At 37.6% G+C, this 23,887-nt stretch overlaps 2 protein-coding genes across 4 annotated transcripts; one reads left to right on the top strand and one right to left on the bottom strand.

Moving 5' to 3' along the window:
• Positions 1–7,999: 7,999 nt before the first annotated feature.
• Positions 8,000–15,768, bottom strand: timm17b (translocase of inner mitochondrial membrane 17B). Of its 3 annotated transcripts, XM_023337330.1 has the most exons (7): positions 15,699–15,719; positions 14,240–14,366; positions 12,011–12,110; positions 11,866–11,929; positions 10,062–10,190; positions 9,870–9,980; positions 8,813–9,050 (listed from the first exon to the last, which is right to left on the bottom strand). In XM_023337330.1, the coding sequence occupies exons 2-7, from the start codon at positions 14,260–14,262 to the stop codon at positions 8,965–8,967; spliced, it is 513 nt and encodes a 170-aa protein (XP_023193098.1). In that variant the 5' UTR covers positions 14,263–14,366; positions 15,699–15,719; the 3' UTR covers positions 8,813–8,964. The 3 variants fall into 3 exon arrangements, with proteins under 3 accessions (XP_023193087.1, XP_023193098.1, XP_005810734.1); XM_005810677.3 differs by lacking the exon at positions 14,240–14,366 and having other exon boundaries at positions 15,699–15,768; XM_023337319.1 differs by lacking the exon at positions 14,240–14,366 and having other exon boundaries at positions 8,000–9,050; positions 11,866–12,110; positions 15,699–15,744.
• pqbp1 (polyglutamine binding protein 1) lies at positions 15,750–23,852 on the top strand. Its single transcript, XM_005810678.2, has 7 exons — positions 15,750–15,858; positions 16,827–16,894; positions 16,992–17,103; positions 17,227–17,327; positions 18,052–18,270; positions 18,351–18,408; positions 22,400–23,852. Exons 1-7 carry the CDS (start codon positions 15,761–15,763, stop codon positions 22,548–22,550), a joined length of 807 nt encoding a protein of 268 aa, XP_005810735.2. The 5' UTR covers positions 15,750–15,760; the 3' UTR covers positions 22,551–23,852.
• The last annotated feature ends 35 nt before the right edge of the window (positions 23,853–23,887 follow it).

Genomic DNA, 23,887 nt, shown 5'->3' with positions numbered 1-23,887 from the left:
ACTGTTGAGTGATGAACAAATATTCACAAGTTTTGTTTTTCTTCTGCACAGGTATGTGAATTTGTTTTGGACCATTTGGACCAAACTGTAAGTGTAAGACTTTTTTAAAAATGTGAGCCAAATAACAGAGTTTGCGTCTTGTAGTTAAGAATTTGAAGTGGTTTGACTGCTGTCTTGTCTTTGTTAAAGACTGAAAAAAATCTATAATTAGAAAACTTTCAAAAGGCAGAAATACTTCTGCACCAAAAACACATTAATAAGAATTATTCATGCAAACGTGACACGAATAAAGACATGCACAGGAGGAAATAAAGGATATTTCCACTCCACCAGGGCCAGGGCTGCCATGCGGATTGGGTTGCTCAACGTGAGGCAGCAGAGCGCTCTGGGGGCCCTCAGGGCAGACTTGTTGGCCTGCATGGCCTTCTTGGCCCCCCCGCCCCTTTTTCTGGCCGAGCCAGTTGACCCCAGGGTGTCTGATTTGCCCGCATCGCCCACAGGCGGGGCATCTGTACATACAAAAGTAAAACAAGTAAAAGATCAGAATGAAATCATATAAAAAAGTTTTCATGAGGGAAGTTTTGTTATTGCCTGATGAGACTAAACCAAAAACATCTGGACACAATTTAAACAATCTGGGAGAGAAAAACATCACAGCACATTAAAATAGAGAACTGTAAAACAGATTCAGTAAAAATAACCAAGTCAAGATGTTGGTTGTTTTCCAACTTGTCATTGTTTTTTCTTACTTTGCCACTGCAATGTAAATTTCTTTTTTGTTAAGAGGTACGACAGAATTTTTTTTTTCTGTTGTTTTGTAATTATGTAAATCAAGGCAACTTTGTTTATAAAGCACCTTTCGGCCAGAAACAAATCACATTGAATTGCCTTGTTGCTGAAAATACGACACACAAATAAGATTGACTTTTGATTTATAACAAATTAATTGTGCAGAACGTATCACTGTGTAATTTCTAATGAAGGTTCCTCACTAAGGAGGCAAAGTTTACAGTTTTATTTACAAAGCTATTAGAGGTGGGTAGAGTACCCAGAAATTGTATTCAAGTAAAAGTACTTTGACATATTTTTACTCAAGTAAAAGTAAGAAGTAGCCATCCAAGAAATTACTTGAGTAAAAAAAGTATTTTGTAGAAGGTTCTGAGTAACTGATCAAACATTAATCATTTAATATTTAAAAATTACATCATCACTGTGCCACAAACATCCAGCATGTTTTTAAAAACCGACTTTGGCACATCCATTCATTACATTTGGCCCAAACCAGCAAAACGTGTTGCTTTCGTTGCTGGGAATAAACTAAAACCATTTTATAGACTTAAAAAATGGAAAGTCCAAAAAGTTACAAAATTGTAAACATGAAGGCAAATGTAAAATATTACATTCTTATTTATTATTGTGCAGGTAAAAGAAAAAGAATTTACAACAATATTTTTGCGTTTTTAATTCGAGGGAAAATAAAATGTTGTCCACTGAATACTTTCATCAAAAAGTTTGTGTAAAGTTTAGCACACTTTTAACATTAGATATCTTAGATTCAATTATATTTAGGGGAAAAAAGCATAAAAGTGGGATGTTTGATGGCATCCTGGACATCACACCGTTCTTATCTAACACAATTAAGAAAAGATGTGCTTGCAGGAAAGAGATGCTGAGTCCTGCGGGTCTCACATGATAAGACCAGCTGTGACCTACTTCTTTACAGGGAGCAGCAAGGCCCTTAGCGCAGCACTGCCCCCAGGTAGACCCATGAACACCTGTTAGCAAAGGTGTTGCACTGAGATAAATTCACCTGCACGTTAAAAAAAAAGGGGACAAACAAAAACGTCTCTAATTTACGGTAGTTTACGGTTGGACTGATTTTACCTGTGAAATTCTAATTTACGGTAAAATACAGCTGCCGGTATTTACCGTAAATTAAAGACGATATATTTTATTTTTTTACACAGCTAGTGTTAAAAACACTGTGAGTTTTCTTTTTTTTTTTACCCTGGGAAGTCTGTGCTTTTTAAAGAAAATAAGAACAGCAGTAACAGTAAAACGTAGAAAGCTTTTTCAGGAATGATCGGTTGAAGTAAGTTCTCATCTATGACCAGAAATACATCATGAAAGTATCGGAGGACTAAAGAAACACTGTACGAAAATAAACAACTATTGCATGACGATAAAGTGAGTAAGTTTTACCTTTTTTTGCTCCTTCCATTTCCGCAGCTTCACAGCAGGCAGTCACCTAAAATAACGCACCATCAACTCTTTTATATATCTGTGATGCGTAAAGGATCACAGATATATAATGGGGTTTTTTTTGTTGTTGTTTTTGTTCTTCTTTAGAAGAAGAAAAAACCTTCAAGAGGTTTTAAAAAAAATCAAGGCTGGCACATTTTATAACGTGCAAAGTTCTGGCCGAAAAAGGATCAAATTAACTCCACCCTTTAGCAACTTGTCGCGCAAACCAAATGAGATATAAAACAGTTTTACTCCGGCGCGTCACGGTGCAGGAGAGGCGGTGGTGAGCCGGCCGGGATTAGAGAGGCTGAGCCGGTTAAAAGGATGACGGAGGAAATCTGTCAGGGCGCAGGAGGAGGAGGACGAACGAGATTCAGCAGCAAAATCACATTTATGAAAGGAAACAAAACTGTCCAGATGGAGAAGTTGGATGGAACTAGCAGAAAACTGTTTTCAGAAGCACGTCTGCGCAATACACCGGAAGAGACGGCAGGGGGCGCATCTTCACAGACAATAGCAAAAATTGACTTAATGAATCACATTTCTATTTAAGTTTAGCTCATTGTTTAGCTCTAAATTACAATAATCAATTATAAATGCAGATACAATATTTGGAATGCTTAAAAATTAAGTATTTTATTGAACGGCAAGGCTGAAATCAGAGAAGAAGTACCCAGGAAATTATATTTCAACATATTTTATTCAAGCTAAAGTTAAAAGTAAATGTTCAAAAAATTACTCAAGTAAGAGTAAAAAAAGGATTTGATAAGGTGCCAAGTAACTGATCAAAACATCAATTATTTAATATTTTAAAATTACATAATCAGACAAATATATAAAATTAAGTGTACATTTTTGTATTTTAGGGATAAAAATGGCAATAATTTCTATAAATAATTACAAATAACAAATTAAGGCAAAATATAATTTCTCCAAAATCAGTTTCTTTCAATATAAAACCTTCAGGTGTGTCTACAGCTGGTGAACCTTTGGTTAAAGCATGTTTGTGTCAGGATCTGTGTTTTCTGTGTTCATTTAGAGTGTTTTGTGTCCTTGAGTCTCATCGTTGTCCTGTCCTCCCCTTGATTGTTCCCAGGTGTGTCTCGTTCTGTGATTACCCTCCCGTGTATTTAACTCCACCTGTGTTCCTTGTTCCTCGTCGGGTCCTCGTCAATTGTTCGTCAATGTTAGCTTCTTCGTCGTCAGTGTTTCCTTGTGCCTGCTGTTCGTAGTTTGCCTGTTTTTCTCATTAAATCATCATTTTTCATCATACCTGGGTCCGCTGCCTCTGCCTCACCACTCTCACCACCCGCACTTCATGACAGAAGGACCCGACCAGACCGAAAGGTGAGGCTGCTATGATGGACCCAGCTGGAGTGAGGTTACCGCCTAAAGGGCAGAGCGGCCCGTGGCGGAGGTCCGGCAGGGAGGACAGGGAGCTGGCGGAGGCTCTCGCCGACCTGCAGCGGGAGCTTTTCCGGGGAACAAGGCTGGTGTTAGCACCCCCCGGATATGGCCCCCGTCGATACCTCCGTCCGGGAAGCCAGCGACCTGAGCCGCCGGTGGAGCCGGCCCCTCGTCGCTTTCCGGAGCCGCCACCTCCACTGTCTGCCCGGAGACAGCGACGTGAGCCGCCGGCAGACCCGGCCCCTCGTCGCTTTCCGGAGCCGCCACCTCCACGGTCAGCCCGGAGACAGCGACGTGAGCCGCCGGTGGACCCGGCCCCTCGTCGCCTTCCGGATCCGTCACCTCCGCTGTCAGCCCGGAGACAGCGACGTGAGCCGCCGGTGGACCCGACCCCTCGTCGCCTTCCGGAGCTGTCACCCCCGCAGCCGTTTCCAAGGCTTCGCTGCGGCTCGCCCCCGCAGCCGTTTCCAAGGCTTCGCTGCGGCTCGCCCCCGCAGCCGTTTCCAAGGCTTCGCTGCGGCTCGCCCCCGCAGCCGGTTCCCGGGCTCCGCTCCGGCTCGCCCCCGCAGCCGGTTCCCGGGCTCCGCTCCGGCTCGCCCCCGCAGCCGGTTCCCGGGCTCCGCTCCGGCTCGCCCCCGCAGCCGGTTCCCGGGCTCCGCTCCGGCTCGCCCCCGCAGCCGGTTCCCGGGCTCCGCTCCGGCTCGCCCCCGCAGCCGGCCCCGAGGCTCCGCTCCGGCTCGCCCCCGCAGCGCACCCGAGGCCGAATCAGCCGGCGTTCCAGCCGGCGCACCCTCCGAGACTCCCAGTGTTCCTTCCGAGACCCCCAGTGTTCCTTTCGAGACCCAGACCCCCAGCGTTCCTTCCGAGACTCCCTGCGTTCCGACCCTGACCCTCTGTGTTCCTCCTGAGACCCCGACTCTCTGTGTTCCTCCAGAGACTCCCTGCATTCCGACCCTGACCCTCTGCGTTCCTCCTGAGACCCTGACCCTCTGTGTTCCTCCTGAGACCAGACCCTCTGTGTTCCTCCTGAGACCCCGACTCCCTGTGTTCCTCCAGGGACCCCCAGTGTTCCACCCGAGACCGAGACCCCCAGTGTTCCGTCCGAGACCGAGACCCCCAGTGTTCCGTCCGAGACCGAGACCGAGACCCCCTGTGCTCCGACCGAGACCCCCTGTGCTCCGACCGAGACCCCCTGTGCTCCGACCGAGACCCCATGTTCTCCACCAGAGACCCTGCCTCGGGGGGCTCGTCGTCGCCGTCTGTGGGCGGCCCCCGGGGCTCATCATCACCTCCAGGGCCGCGGACGGCCGCTGGACCGCCTCCTGGGGTCCCGCCTCCGTGGTTCCCGCCTCCAGCGCCGCGGACGGCCGCCGGACCGCCTCCGTGGTTCACGCCTCCAGCGCCGCGGACGGCCGCCGGACCGCCTCCGTGGTTCCCGCCTCCAGCGCCGCGGATGGCCGCCAGACCACCTCCGTGGTTCCCGCCTCCTTTGCCTCCGCCCACCCTGTGGGTAGTTTTTTGTTGTTTTTGGACTTTTGGCCCTTCCTGTTTTTCCGCCCACAACGGTGGGTTGTTTTGTGTTATTTTGGACTCTGGCCCGCCGTCCGGCGCCCCTCCACCCACCCTTGTTGTGTTTTTGTTTTGTGGGCGTCTGGTAGCCGCCCTTGAGGGGGGGGGGGGTACTGTCAGGATCTGTGTTTTCTGTGTTCATTTAGAGTGTTTTGTGTCCTTGAGTCTCTTCGTTGTCCTGTCCTCCCCTTGATTGTTCCCAGGTGTGTCTCGTTCTGTGATTACCCTCCCGTGTATTTAACTCCACCTGTGTTCCTTGTTCCTCGTCGGGTCCTCGTCAATTGTTCGTCAATGTTAGCTTCTTCGTCGTCAGTGTTTCCTTGTGCCTGCTGTTCGTAGTTTGCCTGTTTTTCTCATTAAATCATTTTTCATCATACCTGGGTCCTCTGCCTCACCACTCTCACCACCCGCACTTCATGACAGTTTGTTCTTCATTCAGTGAAATTTTACTCAAGTAAAAGTAGCAACACTTCAAAAGTAAAGAGTACAGCATAACAAAAATACTCCTAAACGTAAATGTTTCTAAAACGTTGCTCCGGTACTTACTGCTCAGTTTTAGCTGAAATTCACAACCATATCAGTCATAGAAATAGCAAAGAACCGGTTTGTTTGTCTCCACCAGGACTTATGTTTAAGATCTATTCATTAAAAACGTTTCCCTTACATAAATCCAGTTTTTCTTTTTAACTTTGTACACACTTGTTCTGCTTCAGCCCTTTCCTTTGAGCAATTTCCCGGCAGTGAGGATAGCCGTCGCTCCAGGTGAGTTGGGCATTGCCTGAGGCCAACGTTTCCCTGCAGATAGTTTCATATCTCCAGAATAAATCCTACTAAGTCTTTTTTTCATGTGTTGTTTTTGTTAGGTTGCCCAAAGCGATCAAACATGTCTGTGATTTCAACACAGCTGAGCTCCATGGATTTCTGTCACAAAGGATTCAAAGAAACACATTAAAGCTTGAGGAAAGGAAAGGAAAGAAATTTAAGTGGCCAGTTTCTCTGATTTGACTTTTTATAGGTCTACATTTGAGCAAAATAAACTTTGCTCTTTTATTCTATGAACTACTGACATGTCTCTGAAATTCAAAGCAAAAATGTAGTTTTTATTTCAGGAAATGAGAAATTTTCAAAATGATGACAAAGATGCAGGGCTTTCAGAACTCAAATAAAGCAAAGAAAACGAGTTAATATTAATTTAGAAACAACAATACTGATGTTTTAACTCAGGAAGAGTTCAGAAATAAACATTTGGTGGAAAATCCAGCAGGTTTTTAGTCGGGTTCGGAGCTGTGGACGCCTCATTATTTTAGATTTGTAACTTTTCCACTGCAGGATTTCTGATTGTAAATCAATTTGTAACAATTTCCAGATTGACTAGCAGCAATAATAGTTTCTCCATGGATTCTTTTGCTTTTTGGCTTCATGTTAAAACTCTCCTGTATTCATGATTATCAGCGTCTGGATGAAACCAGTACATTGCAAAAACATAAAATTTTACCAAGTATTTTTTATCTATTTCTGGTGGAAGTATCTTAGTACTCTTAAAATAAGAGAAAAATAACTTACAAGCAACTTACCAGTAAGATATAGGAGCTTATTAAACGTAAATAATTCTTAATATTTATTTTAAAGTCCTAGTTTGGCTGGCATTTTATTTCACTTATAAAATTAATTTTCCCATGCTACAAAATAATCTGCCGGTGGAACTAGTACATTTTAAATGAATATTAAGAATTATTTACCTTTACCTAACTCCTATATTTTTGCTGAAAAGCTACTTGTAAGTTAGTTTTTTCTTATTTCAAGTTCACTAAAATATTTGCACTAGAAACTTGATCTAAATATTTGGTGAGATTTTCTTTTTGCAGTGTACAAGTTGCACAGATGTACTAAACTCATTAAGTTTTCACATTTTGGTTTCAAATCAGTTTAATAAATAATAACAGCACAGGAAAGAAGAGTTATTTTTAAGTAACTTCAGAACTTGATCGCTTTTATTATCCACTCCAAAAAGTAAAACAACAAATAAATCCTTTAACATCTCAAGTCTTTATTAAATTTTTACACAATAAATATATTCTGATAAAATAAACTTTTAATTTTTCTATACAGAGTTTACATGTGAAACATTTCATTGTTTTGGTCCTTGTTAGATAAAATCACTGGGTTGGTTGACGGATAAAACGGCGGATTAACTAACCTGCTTTAAGAAACATCAACATTGATTTTTCCTTATTGCAACACGATGTTTCACTGCGCAGAGTGAAATGATGCTGGCATAATTTTAACACAGACAATCATTAGCATTGATCGCTGACATTGGTGTACAGGAAACAAGAGTCAGATCAATAATAATAAAACATAATAAAACAATAAGTAATAATTTATAATAAAACCTGCTGAACAAACAAGGCGCGAAATCACAAAACACTGAATTTGGTGCTTAAATCAGTTCAGAAAGATGATTACTTGATTTGTTTTAAATCCTTCACATGCAGCGTCTTGTTAAAGTATTTATACCCTTTAACTTTTTTACTGTTTTGTTTTGTTACAAACCTAATTGTTGATGTATTTTATTAGGTTTTTAAGCAATAGCCAAACATATAACAGTGGATATATGTGAAGCAGAAGGAAAAGGATAAATGGCTTTAAATTTTCTTTGTACGTAAAAAAAAATCTAAGAGGTACGACAGAGTACCAGGGCCATAGTGAGGAAAAATTTAAAATGAAAAAATAAAATTATGAGAATAAAGTCACAATATTGCAAGAATAGATTAAAAACATTCTGAGAATAATTAAAAAATATTATGAGGATAAAGTAAAAATAATATGAGAATAAAGTAAAATAATAAAATAATACTATGAGACTTTATTTGCGTAATACCGACATTGTTCTTGTAATATCACTTTATTCTCGTGATTTTAGTTTTTATATTGTCTTATCGTGGCCCTAATGCCGTTGTAAAGACGTGTTGGTTTGATCGTTTTAGTCTCTCTGAACTTGAGCTACTTTTCAAAAAGAATAGTCACGCATTAAAGTTTGTAACATAACAAAATGTAGAAAAAAGGTATTAATACTTTTCTCTATTAACATCAGCTCGTTAATGTAAATGTTAACGGATCCGGTTTAAAGTGTGAGCAGCTCACTGTCTGCTCGCTCCAGATTTAGCACAGACCTTTGGAAACATGAGCTGCGGAAATAAAACGCTCAGCAGAATGTTCTGGCATTTTCCAAAACAATTTCCTGTAAAGTTTGTTTGAATATTACTGAACAAGCTTCCTGGTGAAATGCCAGAAAGCTGTAAATGTAAAATGTGCATCTTTCACAGTATTTGCTTGAATGGAAAAAAAAGGCTGCTACTTTATTTTTCCAGATAATCTGTAAAATGTTTTTTATTCATAGGTCAGCTCTGTAAATGTACTAAAAACTGGATAGTACTAAAATCAGCTGGAGAACGCTCAGTAATTCAAGAAAGAGGCAATATTTGTAGCATAAACATGTCACATAAATAAATCCATACGGAGAAGAGACTACAGGAATGACACAAAACAAACAAAACGTTCTCAAGAAGACAACAAAATGTTTATCTGAAGGATTCTTACATGTCAAAATTCATTCTTAAACACTAAATCACAACATTTGACCCTGAGGTGTTTCATCAAAGTGCATCTACTTTTCAAAGTCCTCTTAGCAGTGCTGTCGCTCCGATACGCTGCGGTGGGACTCACTGTGTCCGCAGAAGGTCTCTAGTGAAACAATCCCTTAGTTTTCTGCTGCTGCTGCTCTCCGTCCTTCGGAGGGAGCTGACTGGGGTCTTCCGTAAACGGCAAAGCTGGAGAACAGAAGAAGAAGAAACAACGAAACATGGCAGATTCAAACGTCCCGAGTGTCTCTAGAACATTGTCTTGCGGCTGTTTTGTTAAATTATGGAATCTAAATCAATAAATTAGATCAGAAACAGGCCATAAATAAGGCTTGAAAATTAATCTAAAATTTTTTCATATCAGGTCCGATTTCCAATTTTTTCACTCACTTTTAAAAAAAAAAGAAAATTACTTTAATTTCAATCATCCATTCTGAGAGTTGGAAGGTTAATTATTTACCAGAATAAAGTTGTACTATTAGGAGAATTGTGCTATATAAAAAAATTTAACATAAAAAACATTTGGATAATATATTTTCTGCAATTTTTTGTGTTGTCTCATTAAACTACTACTTCATTCTCCAAATGTTACGACTTTATTCATGTAAAATTATTATTTTGAATTCAATATTATAAGACTTTAGTCTTGTACCACTGACATTATTTCTGTTTGTTTTTACTTTTTTAAAAACTTAGCCTGAGCCTTATATTTCATTGACCTGAATTCAAAGTCCAAATAAATAGAAGCTGTAAAAAACGCTTGTCAAACAAAACAAGATGGCGCCGTTTGGTGAGCTGACATGGAAACCCAGAGTCTTCCAAAACAAAAAATTTGATTAATCAATATTTTGTTTTTTCCTTTTTAGCTCAAGGATTTAGGACTCTACAGAAGGTCAAAAGTACTACAGCCTAAATCACACACTGGTGATTATAAAGCTTTGAAAGTTTAACAAAAGGCACCTTTAGACATTCAGTACCATAAGATGATAATTCCCTAAATCAACTCACGGTTTTGAAACTGCTGTGCTGTGTATCTAGTCAGGAGAATACCAAAGCCCTCAATGAGCGCCAGCAGGATTCCCCCCATCATTGCAGAGCCCATCATCGTTAGCGGACCACCTAAAGAAAAACACAGCAGCCACTCAGTGGCATGTATTACAGCGGCCATTGAGAGGCGATGGCTGCGTAGTTTTCTCTCACTGCGTGCTGCCAGGATGGCGCCGGTCAGGGCGCCACTTGTGATGGAGTTCCACGGATCCTCCTTTCCTCTCAGGCGAACTAAACCACAGTCGATTGTGGAGAAAAGGCCTCCCCAGACAGCAAAGCTACCTGGAAACACAAACCAGTTAGCATCAGCTAGCCTGCGTGAAAGCAAAAAAATACATCTAAAAGTAAAAATAGACAAAGTTAAGCCACAAAAGTCTGAAGCGTTCTAATAATTCGAACGATGAAATGAAATGATAAGAGGCGGACAGAGAACCTAGAAATTTTACTCAAGTAAGAGTAGCACTACTTCAATATATTTTTACTCAAGTAAAAGTAAAAAGTATTTGGTAAAAAGTCTACTTAGGTACTGAGTAAGTGATCAAATTATCAATCATTTAATATTTAAAAATTACATCGTCAGATGGACCAAAATATAAAGTTAAGTGCAAATTTTTGTATTTTAAGGACGAAATTGACAATACTTCATATAAGTAATGAAAATTAATAAAATCAGGCAAAATAATATTTTTCCAAATTATTTTCTTTCAATAAAAAAAATGATAAAACTTTAACAAAAACTCGAGGTGTGTGTCTGTGTCTGGCTCATTTTTGGTTAAAACATGTTTGTTCTTCATTCAGTGGGTAGAAATATTAATTAAGAGTAGCAGTGCTTCATAATAAAATTACTCAAGTAAAGGTACAGCCCTGTAAAAATACTCCTAAAAGTAATTTTTTTTCCAAAAGGTTACTCAAGTAAATGTAACTAGTTCCAACCCGACACCTTTGTTTTGTGGTAAGTAAAGTCGTAATACTCTGTAATCTGAGTTTTGGGGAGTATATAGACATAAAATAAAAGAGGACAGAGAGCGGAGACTTGAGGAACCCCACAAGTCCTCTTTGTTCCCTCAGATTCCAGGGATTTGAACCTACAACCCACCGACTGCAGAGCAAACTCCTACCACCGTCACCCAATTGGGGCAATGACATCTTCACAAAGGGCAAAGTTAGTTTGAATAACACGTTTCTCTTAATTTAGATCAAATAATAATTTGAAAACAGCCTTTCTTTGTTTGAAATGTCAACAAAGGATTCTAAAAACTGCAGGTGTGTGTCTGGCGAATTTCTGGTTCAAACATGTTTATTCTTCTCTTATTGGTTAGCGAATCCAGAAATTTTACTCAAGTAAGAGTAGTGTAGGAGCCATATATACATTTTTGGAGCTTAATACAAAATGTTATTTTGTGTTCATGTGAGTTAAAGTATTTACTCTGTTATTTGAAAAAGATAAGCGTCTGTAATTGTATTGTGTTTGAGCTTATGACATGGTGCTTTTTGATTGGTTAGTGACTAATTAGTTTATGAAAGACGAAAGTACTTGCTCTTTGTAGAAGTCTGGCACCTTGAGAGTAACACAGTCTTTTGACCGTCACTTTCTATTTGTTTTGAATCTGTTTGTTATTTTTATTTTCTTTTAAATTCAGTAAAGACTTAAAGATGACCGTCGGATTCAAGACCTCTTTTTTTTTTTAGAAGAAACGTGTCGCGTATGAAAGAGCTTTAAGGGGCTAGACTAGTGAGAGCTTGCCGCACTTACAAGTAGAAATACTTTATAATAAAATTGCTCAAGTTAAAAGTAAAAAGTACAGTGTAAAAGTTTTTTTTCCCCCCAAAACAGTTACTCCAGTAAATGTGATTGAGCAAAGGTAGCAAGTTAATAACCAACTCTGGAAATGATGAATCCAAGAAAAGAGAAAACTGCTGAACAGTTCAGAAAATTAGCAAAACAATTGTCCCTTACCTCCAATCTGAGGAGCTCTGACTCTCACTGCATTTACACTTCCTCTGAGCCTATGTCCAACACCCTGAAATATTACAACGATCACTGTAGAATGAGGAGTCACAGAGAAAACTACCACGATATTTAGTTGTTTTTTTAAACTTACAGCCGGAGCGTTTCGAAAGCCCTTCACTGCTTGGAAAACGCCTCCACCGATTGCACCCATGGTGAAAGCCCCTCCACAGTCATCCACTATCCTCCAGGGGCTGCAGGAGGAGAGTAGAAACAAAATCAACATGGATTATACTGGTCATAATGGGAACAAGACAAAAACAAACAAGGGGATATTAACATCCAAATGCCATCAAAGAAACAATTGGGAGAGCGTAGGTCTTCATTCACACTAGCCCTGCCAGATTGCTTTGTACTCAATCGCTAACGTTTGCCAATTTGACGCTATGAAGCTTACTAGAAATTACCTACACTGTAAACAACCGTCCTGTACTGCAAAGAAAGAGGTGCCAATCCGAACAATGGCTGTTAATGTTAATTCAATAATTGGCTAACATGAACCGAATGGTTTTGTTCATTTCTTCCGTTGCTAAAACTACAGGAAGTCTGCAATTCTAAAACGGCGCAGAAAATTGACAACATCGTTCACAATTTCTTATTCTGTTCGCTGATTGGCCCGATTAAAATTCTACCGGAGGAATCCAAGTGAATGGGAGAAAGCGCAGACTGTGCTGTAAGCGAGATTTGATTTGAGTGAAATAGCGCAGGAAGGCAACCGGGTTTAGTCCGCTTTAATCAAACTAGTTCATTTGTATTAAAAAATCTATTTTGTTTGGGGAGCTGCGAATGAATAATCAAACACTACTGAGGACCAAAAAAAGTAAAATCTGGTCCGCCTAAAAATCTAGGTCTTGGTTCAGTAGAAGTGAACTCTGGACGGTTTGAATCCATTTATGAACGCCAACCAGACTGGAGACCGCTCCAAAAGCAGGAAGCAAACTGTAGCACAGGGCATTCTGGGTAAATACAACCAAACAAAACGTGTGAGTATTATGCTAGCTGGGTCATGGACGATTACCAAGAACAAAATAGAAATCCCACAACCTCTAAAATCTGACACTAGTCCATTTTTGTTATCATTTTATGACTGCTCAGTGTTACGCTCAGTGTCTTCTTCCGAGGTTTTTGTGTTGTTTCCTTCAGTGGTTATTGATGCAGCACCACCACAGGCGAGGAGGGAAAGTGGTTTTTCAACGTTTTTTTTTTTTTTGACACAGTGTAGTGTGAACCTGAACTGCAACACCTGAAAATGTAACAAATGTTGCAATTTTTGTTCCCAACCAAACTGAGTCCACCAGACTATCAGGTGTAAAAAATACCATAAAAATCTACTATTCATGCATTCCTATGTACTACTTAAAATAAAATCATATTTATTTTAAAAATATAAATATAGTTTTTCATAGAGTCTTTACAGTTTTATGTTAGGTTCCATCAAGTTTCAGTCCAGAGTCGTTCTTTCATTTACATTTGAGCTACTTTACTCTTTAAATTTACAATCCTGCTCAATGTAACCATTCACAACACTGCCACACAGAAATTAATAAAGGACATTTACAGAGATAAATCCTCTGTGTCAGTTGACATTAGTAGCATTGCAAATCAAATGGTTTTTAAATCACAGCTATCAAACAGTTTCCTAGCTTGCCAAAAAAAAAAAATCACATTTTCATTACTGTCAATCCAGCCATGGGAAAAATTAATTAAATAGCTTGTGGAGACCCAATTTAGAAGCAATAACTCTCAGGATTAGTTTTCTGTTTACTTTATGTCTCTCGTGTTGTTGGGGAGGATTTCTTCCACCTTCTTTTGCTGACTTTATTTAGGTTTCCAGAGATTTATTTCTGCACAGCCGCCTGTGATTGAGCCATTTACACCGTCACACTGTTGTAATTGCTGACGTATTTGGGATTCTTGGGACGTATCTAGATTGGGAAAAGCTTGTCCAAACGGTCTTAGATTTGACTTCAGAATATTTGGTATACAGAGAAGGTAATGGTCGACATTGATGGGTCTAAAACACTTACAAATATATCTGTCTTGCGCATTTTAACTGCTTCTAAAAACAGCCCAACCGCTTAAAAGACCCACCTACACTTTGACAATATGGCGATAAGTTCATGTCTTTTGGTATCTGTTAAATTCCGTTTCAAACACCTCCCGATTGACGGGAACTGTGCCGTTACTTAGCAACCCTAGCATAGCCCAGCCCCGTTACCTAGCAACCCAAGCGGAGCGCCAGCACTTTTGGGCAGCTGGCTTTACCGCTGCATGCGCCGTACAATAGCTTTCGGAAAAGACAAGTTTTGTGGTTTTGACTTACCATTTAGAAAACACCTGCGGCATTTTAATGCTTTTTAAAGATGTGCGTCCTTAAAAGTGCGCGTGTGTTTTCAGCCATTTTCATGTGCGAGTGTGACCGTTGAGTTGGGGGCGTGGCCAGCAGCAGCCTGTTTGGATTTAAAGTGAAAAGACGCCGTAAAACAGCTGATTCTGAAAGTAGCTCGGAAATACGGAGGCAGAACTTACCAGACTAAAATCTCGATATTTATTTTGAAAACTGAGGCATGTAAAGTGCCAGATGGACCTTTAATTTACATTTTTATAGTTCCTCTGAACTTTTCAGTTTGAGCTTCGTGATAATTTACTTGGACGTCAACTCCTGAAAAGAATGGCAACTGTCTTTAAATATTTTCTACTTAAATATTATTTTTAAATTAACTATTTGAAATGGTTTGGAAATTTCCTTGTATTCCTTCCCTGATTGTTGGCCAGCAGCAGCTGTTTTTTGTGGATGATGTCATTCCACCTCGGAAATAATACATAACATTTTTATAGCGCTTTTTCGGACACTCAGCTATACAACCATATCTGTCTACTCTTGTATGTTGAACTTCTGATTTACAGTCACAGTCAGTCACAATAATCAGTTAAAAATAAGATTTTATTCACAATATCTGTATGGGTTTTACCCTTTTAAATAGCAACTGTGTATTTAGTTTTGTTGTTTTTTTTTATTAAAGTTTTCTCAGTTGCGATAGCGCATTTCTTAAAACAATTGCAAAATGTACAAATTGCAAAACCGAGTTGATAACCTTCAAATGCAAAAAAAGTAATATCTTGGCGACACTACCTGAATATGCTCACGACAGCAACAGACTATTTGCACAGCCATTTGAAATCTACAGTTACATGACACTGAGTATGTATTTTTTTAATTTTTATTCTTATGTTTATTTGTAGTAAACATAAGAAACATCCATTGGATTCAGTGATCATAGGTTCATTATGTCAGACAGACATAAACAAATTATAATGCAATAAAAAAAAAAAAAGCAGATAATACAGAAGCAACCGATGCAAACTGCAACTATGTTGTTCACAAATTACAAGTGGCGGATGAACCAACAGTAAGAAACATTTTAATTTTGCTCGGAGAAATGCACCAAATCAATGAGAAATGATTGTAATCTCAATGACTTCATTGAATTTTATCTACACGCTACTGATTTATTGGTATAAAACCGCTTCAATTGTAATTTGAGGGAAACATGACTTTCCGATAAAGTGCTAAATTTTACAATAAAAAGCACTGAGTGTGTAGAAAACTTACTGCTGGACAACAGCTGTTTATTTGTTATCGAAGCAAACATGAATAACATCCGTATTACAAAAACAAAGTTTGTCCAACAGAATCTTTATGAAGCTAAAACCGAATCTACAACACACATCTCATATGCTTAGCAAACAGCGAAGGACAAAAATATATAAACTAATCTTACCAAGGCTCACGGGCATACTCCTCCATGTTTGTTGACGTCAAGCGGACACGGTGACGTAATCGATGTGCGCCGCCGGCGGCTTTCTTTTTTTATTTTTTCCTAACAGTCGGCGGTATCAACTGTTCTCTCGACGAGTAACTAGCAAATTCTTTTCATGCAGGTAAGGATTAAATTACTATTAATTATTTATCTTACTTATAAGGTTTTTGTGTTTATTTTTCCGTGTATGCTGGGATAAAGACAGCGTGCTTTTGTTGCTTGGTGTTTTTAGCTGTTGCTACATCGTTATTCCCTCCAGCCCATCCACTTTTCTCCTTCTTGCTAGAGATTTGCTTACAATAAATCAAAATTATTAGTCTTTTAATAAATAATCCAAAAGGTAGCACGTCTAAAATGTTGCATTAGTGGTTTCTTTCACTTTGAAATACTAAAGAAGTTTAAAACGATTTATTCTGATGTACAGTCACAACCTAGAAACAGAAAATGTGAGCTAATACTGTTCGTTTATCTTTCCAATAAACGTCATTTATCAAAAAGGAAATAAGTCTCATTACTTACACGTTAGCTTTTCAGTTCACTTTGTAATCTCTGTAAAAGCAGATTAGTTTTTATACCCTGTACTTATATATTGTGTTTTTGTTTGAACATAAATACAGAATCAAAACTTTAGGATTTAGATTGGAAGCTTTTAAATATTAGGGCATATTTCCAGTAACATTCCTAATAATCTTTGCTGAATATCTAATCTCTTTTGATTTGTGAAACAACCAACCAGTGTTATAGTCAAGACCACCTAACCCGAGACCGAGTCAAGATCAAGACCAGAGTGTATCGAGACCGAGACAAAACCAAGACTTTTAGGGTCCGAGACCAAGTCAAGACCAAGACCAGAGTGTATCGAGACCGAGACAAAACCAAGACTTTTAGGGTCCGAGACCAAGTCAAGACCAAGACCAGCACCCCGCGCTACATGACACAATAAAATGTGAAATATGATCAAAATTGTTAATCAATTTGATCTGAAAGACTCATATTCCCATAAAAACACTTGGATATTAAATACTTAGAGCTGAAATAAATTTAACCAATATTAAAAGCAGAATCCTAATCCTAATTCCTGTTTTTCAGAATGCCTCTTCCTCCGGCACTTCTGGCCCGCTTGGCCAAGAGAGGGATTGTTAAACCAACAGATCAAGGTTTACCTGGTTTTTAATTTTAGCCATAATTATTTATTTTCCTTGTTGCCTTATAATTTGTCTCTTCTAACAAATATATTCTGATTATTTCCATCAGATGGAGATGAGGAGATTATCGCTGAAGATTACGATGACAACAATGTGGATTATGAATCCACCAGACTAGAGAACCTTCCTCCAAACTGGTACAAAGTGTTCGATCCGTCCTGGTATGTACTCATAAATTAAATTCAACTCTTTGGGAGTTTATAGAAATACCAAATTACCTTACATATTTGTGTTGGAGTATTTAATTATCACTTAAATCAGTTATTTTCCTTTTTAATCCACAGCGGTCTTCCTTACTACTGGAATGTAGAGACAGATATGGTGGCCTGGCTTTCACCAAACGACCCCACTGCAGTTATAACAAAACCTGCCAAGAAAATGAAGGGTACAATGAAGCAGCCTCAATTATTATTCTTTAGTTATCTTTACAGTTATAGCCAGAAGTTTACATACTTGCTACAAAAAGCACCTGAATGTATAATTTTAACACCTGTAGATTAGAAAAAGTCAACAATAAAAACTAATTAACAAATAATGTAAAGCTCAAAATAAATGTGATTTATGTTTGCAAACTTTGGACTGAAACTGTCTTTTAAGCCATGGGTGTCCAAAGTGCGGCCCAGGGGCCATTTGTGGTCCTTTGATTAATTTTGTGTGGCCCCTGACTGCAATTCAACAATGGCTCAAATTTGTCCATCCAACACTTTCAGTAGTTTTTTTAGGATGACATTTTCTTTTTGTATCTTCTTAAACGGAAAAATGTTAAGTACGACACAAATAATTTTTCTTGAGTTAACCTTTTTTATTATTATTATTATTATTATTATTGGGGATAAACTAAAAGCATTTCATAGACTTAAAAAATAGAAAGTTCAAAGCATTAAATAATTGTAAACATTAAGGTGAATCTAAAACAAGAGAGAGAATTCACAATAATGCGGAAAAATAAATACATTTTGGCCCCAGAATAATTTCAGCTTTGTGATTTTGGCCCTCAGTTCAAACAGTTTGGACGCCCCTGCCTTATGATAACATATGAGCAGTTTGGTTTTGACTGTTCAGGAATTATTTTTGTAAACATTCTCGTGTTTTATGTTGTTTTTTCTAAGCTGATGTCACAGATGAAAGAGCCGAGAGGCCGATTGAAAAGCCAGAGAAGGAACGAGATCGGGATCGCGACAGAGATCGGGAACGAGATCGGGAACGAGACCGGGACAGGGAAAGGGACCGGGAACGGGACCGAGAGAGAGACAGGGACCGGGACGAAGGACGGGACAGAAGGAAGCAGAGGAGAGACGACATGCCACCGTACGGCAAAAGCAAAAGAGGTAATATCCTGAAATGTCTCGTTTTTTTACCTCAGTTTTTTAAATAGTAGCAAATGTTGAGAACTTCATTTGTTCTACAGGAAGAAAAGATGATGAGATGGACCCAATGGACCCGAGTGCCTATTCTGATGCTCCAAGGTACTGTATGAGCAGGAAACATGAGGACAAACCTTTTCGCTTTAAACGTTCGTTATGATGGAGGAAATGTGAGCAACATATAGGAGCTCAAATATTCTAAATAAATAAATGAATCCAGCTTTAAGAAAAAAAATGTTTAAAATACTCAGGATGCATTTGAATTTCCCTGATTATTGAAACATTATGCAAATGTCTTAATGCAGGTTGGAATTATTAATCCTGATTAATTAAACATTTAAATAATCATCAAATAATTCAACCATTAACTGTAGTAAACAGACTAAAAAAGAAACAATTTTGTGAAATAACACACTCAGCAGCAATTAGGCAAAATCTGCACAAAAATACAAACATTTAGCATTTAAGATAAAAAAAAAAAGCTTATTTGTCTGCAAATATGTTCTACCCAGAACTCCTCGAGTAAGCACAGTGTTGCTGGGATCAGGCACAGACGACATCCGGAGTTGTGTTTGTGAATAAAAAAAGGTTTTATTTACTTTAACACAAAATCTCAGCCTGTCACGCTCGGTGCCTCACGCTCTTCAGCAGAACGAAACAACAGTGCACTGCCTTGCAAAAAGGCACGTTCTAGGAACGCAAGTAAAGTCACATTCAATGACATATAGGAAATGTGAGTATCAAAGATTGAGGTAGGAGACCAACACAAAACCAAGTTCTGAAGGAATGAACAAACTACAATGAAGAATGAACTTCATTATAATAAACAAACAAATTGGTTGGGATACCTGTGAACTATAGTACACATAAACAGTAAAATAAATAAATAAACTAATAAATTTGGTGTCTCTCACAATACTTTTAGCTTGGTATGATTCAGACTGTTAAAAAATCTCCTATTAAGCATCTTTTATTATCCAATTATTAATCAGGCAATTAAAAAATAATCACCAAATCAGCCATTTGATGTTAAATCGAGCAGAAATGCCTGAGCTTTTCACATGTTGATGTTAAAACTTTTAACTGCAGATATATATTTTATTATTTATGCATTTTAGACAGTAAAATATGTATTTTCTTATTTTAAAACAATTTAAGTATTAGCATTTTTATTGTATTTCTAATATTGTACATAAAAGCTTAAGTGGTTGTATGAAAAATCTACAGTGTAAAATAAAAATAAAAATATCACCACTGAAAACATCAACTCTAATTCAAAAACTATACCTTAGTGTTTGACTACAATAAAACAAATTCACAATTTCAACAAATACATATTAGAAATAATCTTATTTACAAGATAAACATACCGTGTTACATACATTTTCACAAAGTTGCAACTTGTCTTAAGCTGCCCTCCTATAATTTATACAGTAGAAGTTGTCCTTCTACTGTATAAAATAAAAGCATTAAATGAAAACCAGAAGTTAATCGTATATTATACAGATAAAACAAAGTAAAGGCAATAAGATTTAAAAAGGTGATATAACAAATAAGGAGCTTAATTTGGTGTTATTTACAATAATAATACTTATTGTTCCCCAGAGGGGAGGAAATTTTGTTTCTCCCTGCGTGGCAAAGTAAAAATAAGTAATAATAATATTTTATTACTTATATTATAAAAAAGAATTTTTTTATACTTATAAAAAAATATATATATATATTTTTAACAGATTACTTTATTAATTGTCAGAAGAATCAATAGAATGGATTACTAAAATAATTTTTAGTTGCAGCCCAAAACTAATTACAGAAATGTGTAGACATGAATAGGAATGGACAATAAATCAAAAACAATATATGTTGTGATAGACACGTGATCAATATTAATAGATAATGAAGCTGATAGAATATTCAATATATAGAATATTCACTGAACTCTGATTCAGAACCGCACAGCATTCTGGGAAATGGAAGCAGAGGAAGAAAGCTAGCTAAGAAAGGCTGGTGAAATCAACTGACTCGCTCACTCTTTGGTTACCTAGCAACTCATTCATTCTTTAGTTACCTAGCAACGCGCTGCTGAGTAACTGGCACAGCAGCAGTTTAAGGTTCCGCCATTTTACCTCATAACTGCTTAAAAATAATAAATGGCTTGGAGTGAAAACGGTGGATAAAAGAGTAAAGGTCAAGTCATCAGTCTGGAAATATTCCAGATACTTAAAACATACAAACTTATCAATAATTATTGATATCGACTGATATGAAACGCTTATATCGCCCAGCTCTATTTGTAAATGATGAATTTACCTTTTACTTTTGATTGAATTCAACTGGTTTTGACTTTTACTAGGCTGCATTTTTCATAATTTTTAAGATTACTGCTGTTAATCAAACAGGAAGTCTTTAGTGCAACACTGACTGTAACTGTGGAGGGTCGCAGCTGCAGTGTAACATGATGCATGCTGGGTTGAAACTTTGCTCGACTCCTGGTGGCACTGCAGAGCAGACGGCGAGTCACGTGACGGGTCGCCCCGTGGGAGCCAGGCGGCTGCAGACGCTCCGGTTTCACATGCTGGGCGTCACAACATCGATCCCATCGGCCCACAGGTTGACACAGCTGATCTGCTCTCAACCAAAACGCCTCAGGGAAAGAAAAGGGGCATTTTTTAGTTTTCATTGTTGTGGTGTTTGGTTGGACAGTTGTAGCTTTGTTGATGGCATCCATAAATATGGAGTTTCACACAATTTCTAGACTGTTTTTGTTGCAGATTTATACGTTTTGCTTGATTAACTACGACCTGAAGAGCTAGCTTTATTGGCTCGGAAGATTAAACCTACCTGAAATAGTTTTCTCTCTCCAGGTTATTAATTTAAAAGAAAATGTAGAATATTACAGTTTTGTTGGCTTAAAAATAGTACCATGTTATGCAGATTCTCATTTAAGATAATCTGGAAAATAAAAAACCCAGCAAAACTGGACTGATCACTTTTATTATTATAAATATTATAATGTAGTCGGGCTCTTTGAATTCAAATTCAAAATTACTTTACTGATCCTAAACAGAAATTAAATAAAATTAACAAAAGACACCTTAAGATGTTTATTAAACATATTAACCTTAAATTTAATACTTTAGATTTTGATTCTCTAAAATTTTCAAGATTTTTCTAGAAAATGTGAAAAATGTGGCAGAAATCTTTGACTTTTGGAGCTCAGAAAATATCCACTTTTTTTATTTAAATTTTTTTAAATATTTTTCCTAGAAAATATGTGAAATTAATCTAAACATTTCTGAGTTTTTTTTTTCTTACACATTTTCAACTTTTCAAGCTCAGAAATTTTTATGTTTTTGTATTTCCTAGAATATTTCTGAGGTTAGTTAAGGTTTAATTCTTTCTAGAAAATATGAGGTTTTTTTCTTGCAAATTGTCGACATTTGGAGCTCAGAAAATTTCTACGGTTTCTCTAGAACATTTCTCAGAGTTTTTTGGCAGAAATTTGAGACTTTTTCCAAGTTTTTTCCAGGAAATATGTAAAAATAATCTCAGATCCTGTGATTTTTTTTTAACAGATCTTTAACTTTTGGAGCTTAGAAATTTCCAAGGTTTTTAGATTAATTTTTAAATTAATCTGAGTTTAATTTAAAAAACATTCTAGAAAATATGCAAGATTAATCTAAAATTGTCCATGTTTTTTCTTGCAAATTTTCAACCTTCAGAGTTCAGAAATCTCATTTGGTTGTTTTTTTTATTAGTTTTTTTTTTTTTTTCAGAAAATTTTTGATAATTGTAAAGTTAGGTTTTTAGTTTAAATTGACTTAATAGGCCACTGTAGCTTTCCAGCTACCATCCTCCATATTTAGTTTTAAGTTTCATTCAAGGTGTCAGTAAAAGTTATTACATTTGACTTGCTGAAACCTGCAGATTATTCTGTTTCCAGAAACTTCCGTCATCTTTCTTTGAGCTGATTTATTGTAACCAGCGCTATTTGCGAGGCTTTGATGTGGAAAGTCAATAATCCCTCTCTTAGCTGTGGGATTAGCGCATGAAATCAAGCTGCTAATTAAAATTAATGTTTTAATCTTCACAGGGGCTCTTGGTCAAGCGGCCTCCCCAAACGCAACGAAGCAAAGACGGGCGCAGACACGACCGCAGCCGGGCCGCTGTTCCAGCAGCGGCCGTACCCGAGTCCCGGCGCGGTGCTGCGAGCGAACGCCGCTAACCATCCGCCCAAGGAGTGAACCGGGATCCCGCAAAGACAGACAAAAGGTCCCGTATGGAGGGCCGCACACACACAAACGTTGTTGCCAGCGCTTTAGTACGGAAACACCTAAGGGACATGGGGAGATTTTTTTTTTGTGTGTGTGTTGGCTCGCAAATGTACCACGGAATATTGGCGCCATACAAAAAATTTAATTTACAAGAATAACATCAAAATAATACGAGAATATTCATATTTCAAGAAGTTGTATTATTGTGTTAATAAGGATATTACGAGAATAAAGTCATAATTTTATGAGAATAAAGTAATATTACCACAAGAACTTGAAATAATGCAAAACTATAGTAAAAAATGTAGGAGTAAAGTCTAAATAATGAGAATAAAGTCATAATATTTAGACTATTTTTGTACGAGTTTATTCTTGTAATATTTGTTATTCTCGTAATAAAGTAATATTACAAAGTAGACAAAGTAATATTACTTTATTAATATTTCTTCATTACTGATTATTTTTGGCTCAATTATTCCCTGCAATTAATCACATCCAAACCAAATATTAAACTTACCTGTTCATATTGTCGTAATGTGATTTTATTCACATAAATCTTTAACTTAATTCTTAAAATATGACTTATTTCAACTTCATTCTCATATGACATCTAATGACTTCATTCTCTTTTATTTTTCAGATTTTTTAGTATGGCCCCAACACGCTGTTGTACCAAAGTTTTTTCGTTCCCTCGCAACAACATACCAGTTTATTCACGCAGCATCTTGAATACAGAGTCTTTCTGCTACAATATGAAGTTTTTCAACGTATATTAACATCTATTTTGAGTTATTTTAAATTTTAAATCTTTTTCACTAGGATACAGGTCAAACAGAAACTTTCCATAACACAGAGAAGAAAATACATCCAAACTATTTGGACAATTTTTATTTTCACAGTGTAATAAAGTAATTTAGTTTGGTCGTCTAAATGGTTAAAAAAGGGCCGTTTTCATGGGCAGTCCAATCTCTGAATTACACAAACGAGAAAAAAAACAGATAATAAATTAATTTTCAACCAGTTTCTCCACTAAAAAGTGAAGAATATTTAAATATTCAGAGGCTCCGTTAAGGTCCATGTCAATATACTAGTTTGCTAGTTTACTGCGAGGGAACGCAAAAAAAAAAAGTTTTATGTCTTAAACATTTTATTTTTAGATGTGTGCATCCATGCAAACATGTTGTAAATATGTTTTATATTAAATATTGACTTTTTTGTTGCTACTACAACCATCTCTGGCCATAATAATAAATTTCAACATTGCTGTGAAACTTTTGTCTTTTCTTGAAGAGGAATAACATCACCCG

Source organism: Xiphophorus maculatus, chromosome 1 (assembly GCF_002775205.1).
Source record: "Xiphophorus maculatus strain JP 163 A chromosome 1, X_maculatus-5.0-male, whole genome shotgun sequence".
NCBI classification, from domain to species: domain Eukaryota; kingdom Metazoa; phylum Chordata; class Actinopteri; order Cyprinodontiformes; family Poeciliidae; genus Xiphophorus; species Xiphophorus maculatus.
This window is presented reverse-complemented; position numbering and strand designations above follow the sequence as displayed.

Coding starts and splice junctions, on each gene's coding strand:
- pqbp1 (XM_005810678.2), top strand. CDS start 15,761: ATGTGCGCCGCCGGCGGCTTTCTTTTTTTATTTTTTCCTAACAGTCGG. Junction 16,895..16,991: donor TGTTAAACCAACAGATCAAG/GTTTACCTGGTT, acceptor TATTTCCATCAG/ATGGAGATGAGGAGATTATC. Junction 18,271..18,350: donor GTACGGCAAAAGCAAAAGAG/GTAATATCCTGA, acceptor TTTGTTCTACAG/GAAGAAAAGATGATGAGATG.
- timm17b (XM_023337319.1), bottom strand. CDS start 15,724: ATGGAGGAGTATGCCCGTGAGCCTTG. Junction 10,191..11,865: donor CAGAGCTCCTCAGATTGGAG/GTAAGGGACAAT, acceptor TTGTGTTTCCAG/GTAGCTTTGCTGTCTGGGGA. Junction 9,981..10,061: donor CGCCATCCTGGCAGCACGCA/GTGAGAGAAAAC, acceptor GTTTTTCTTTAG/GTGGTCCGCTAACGATGATG.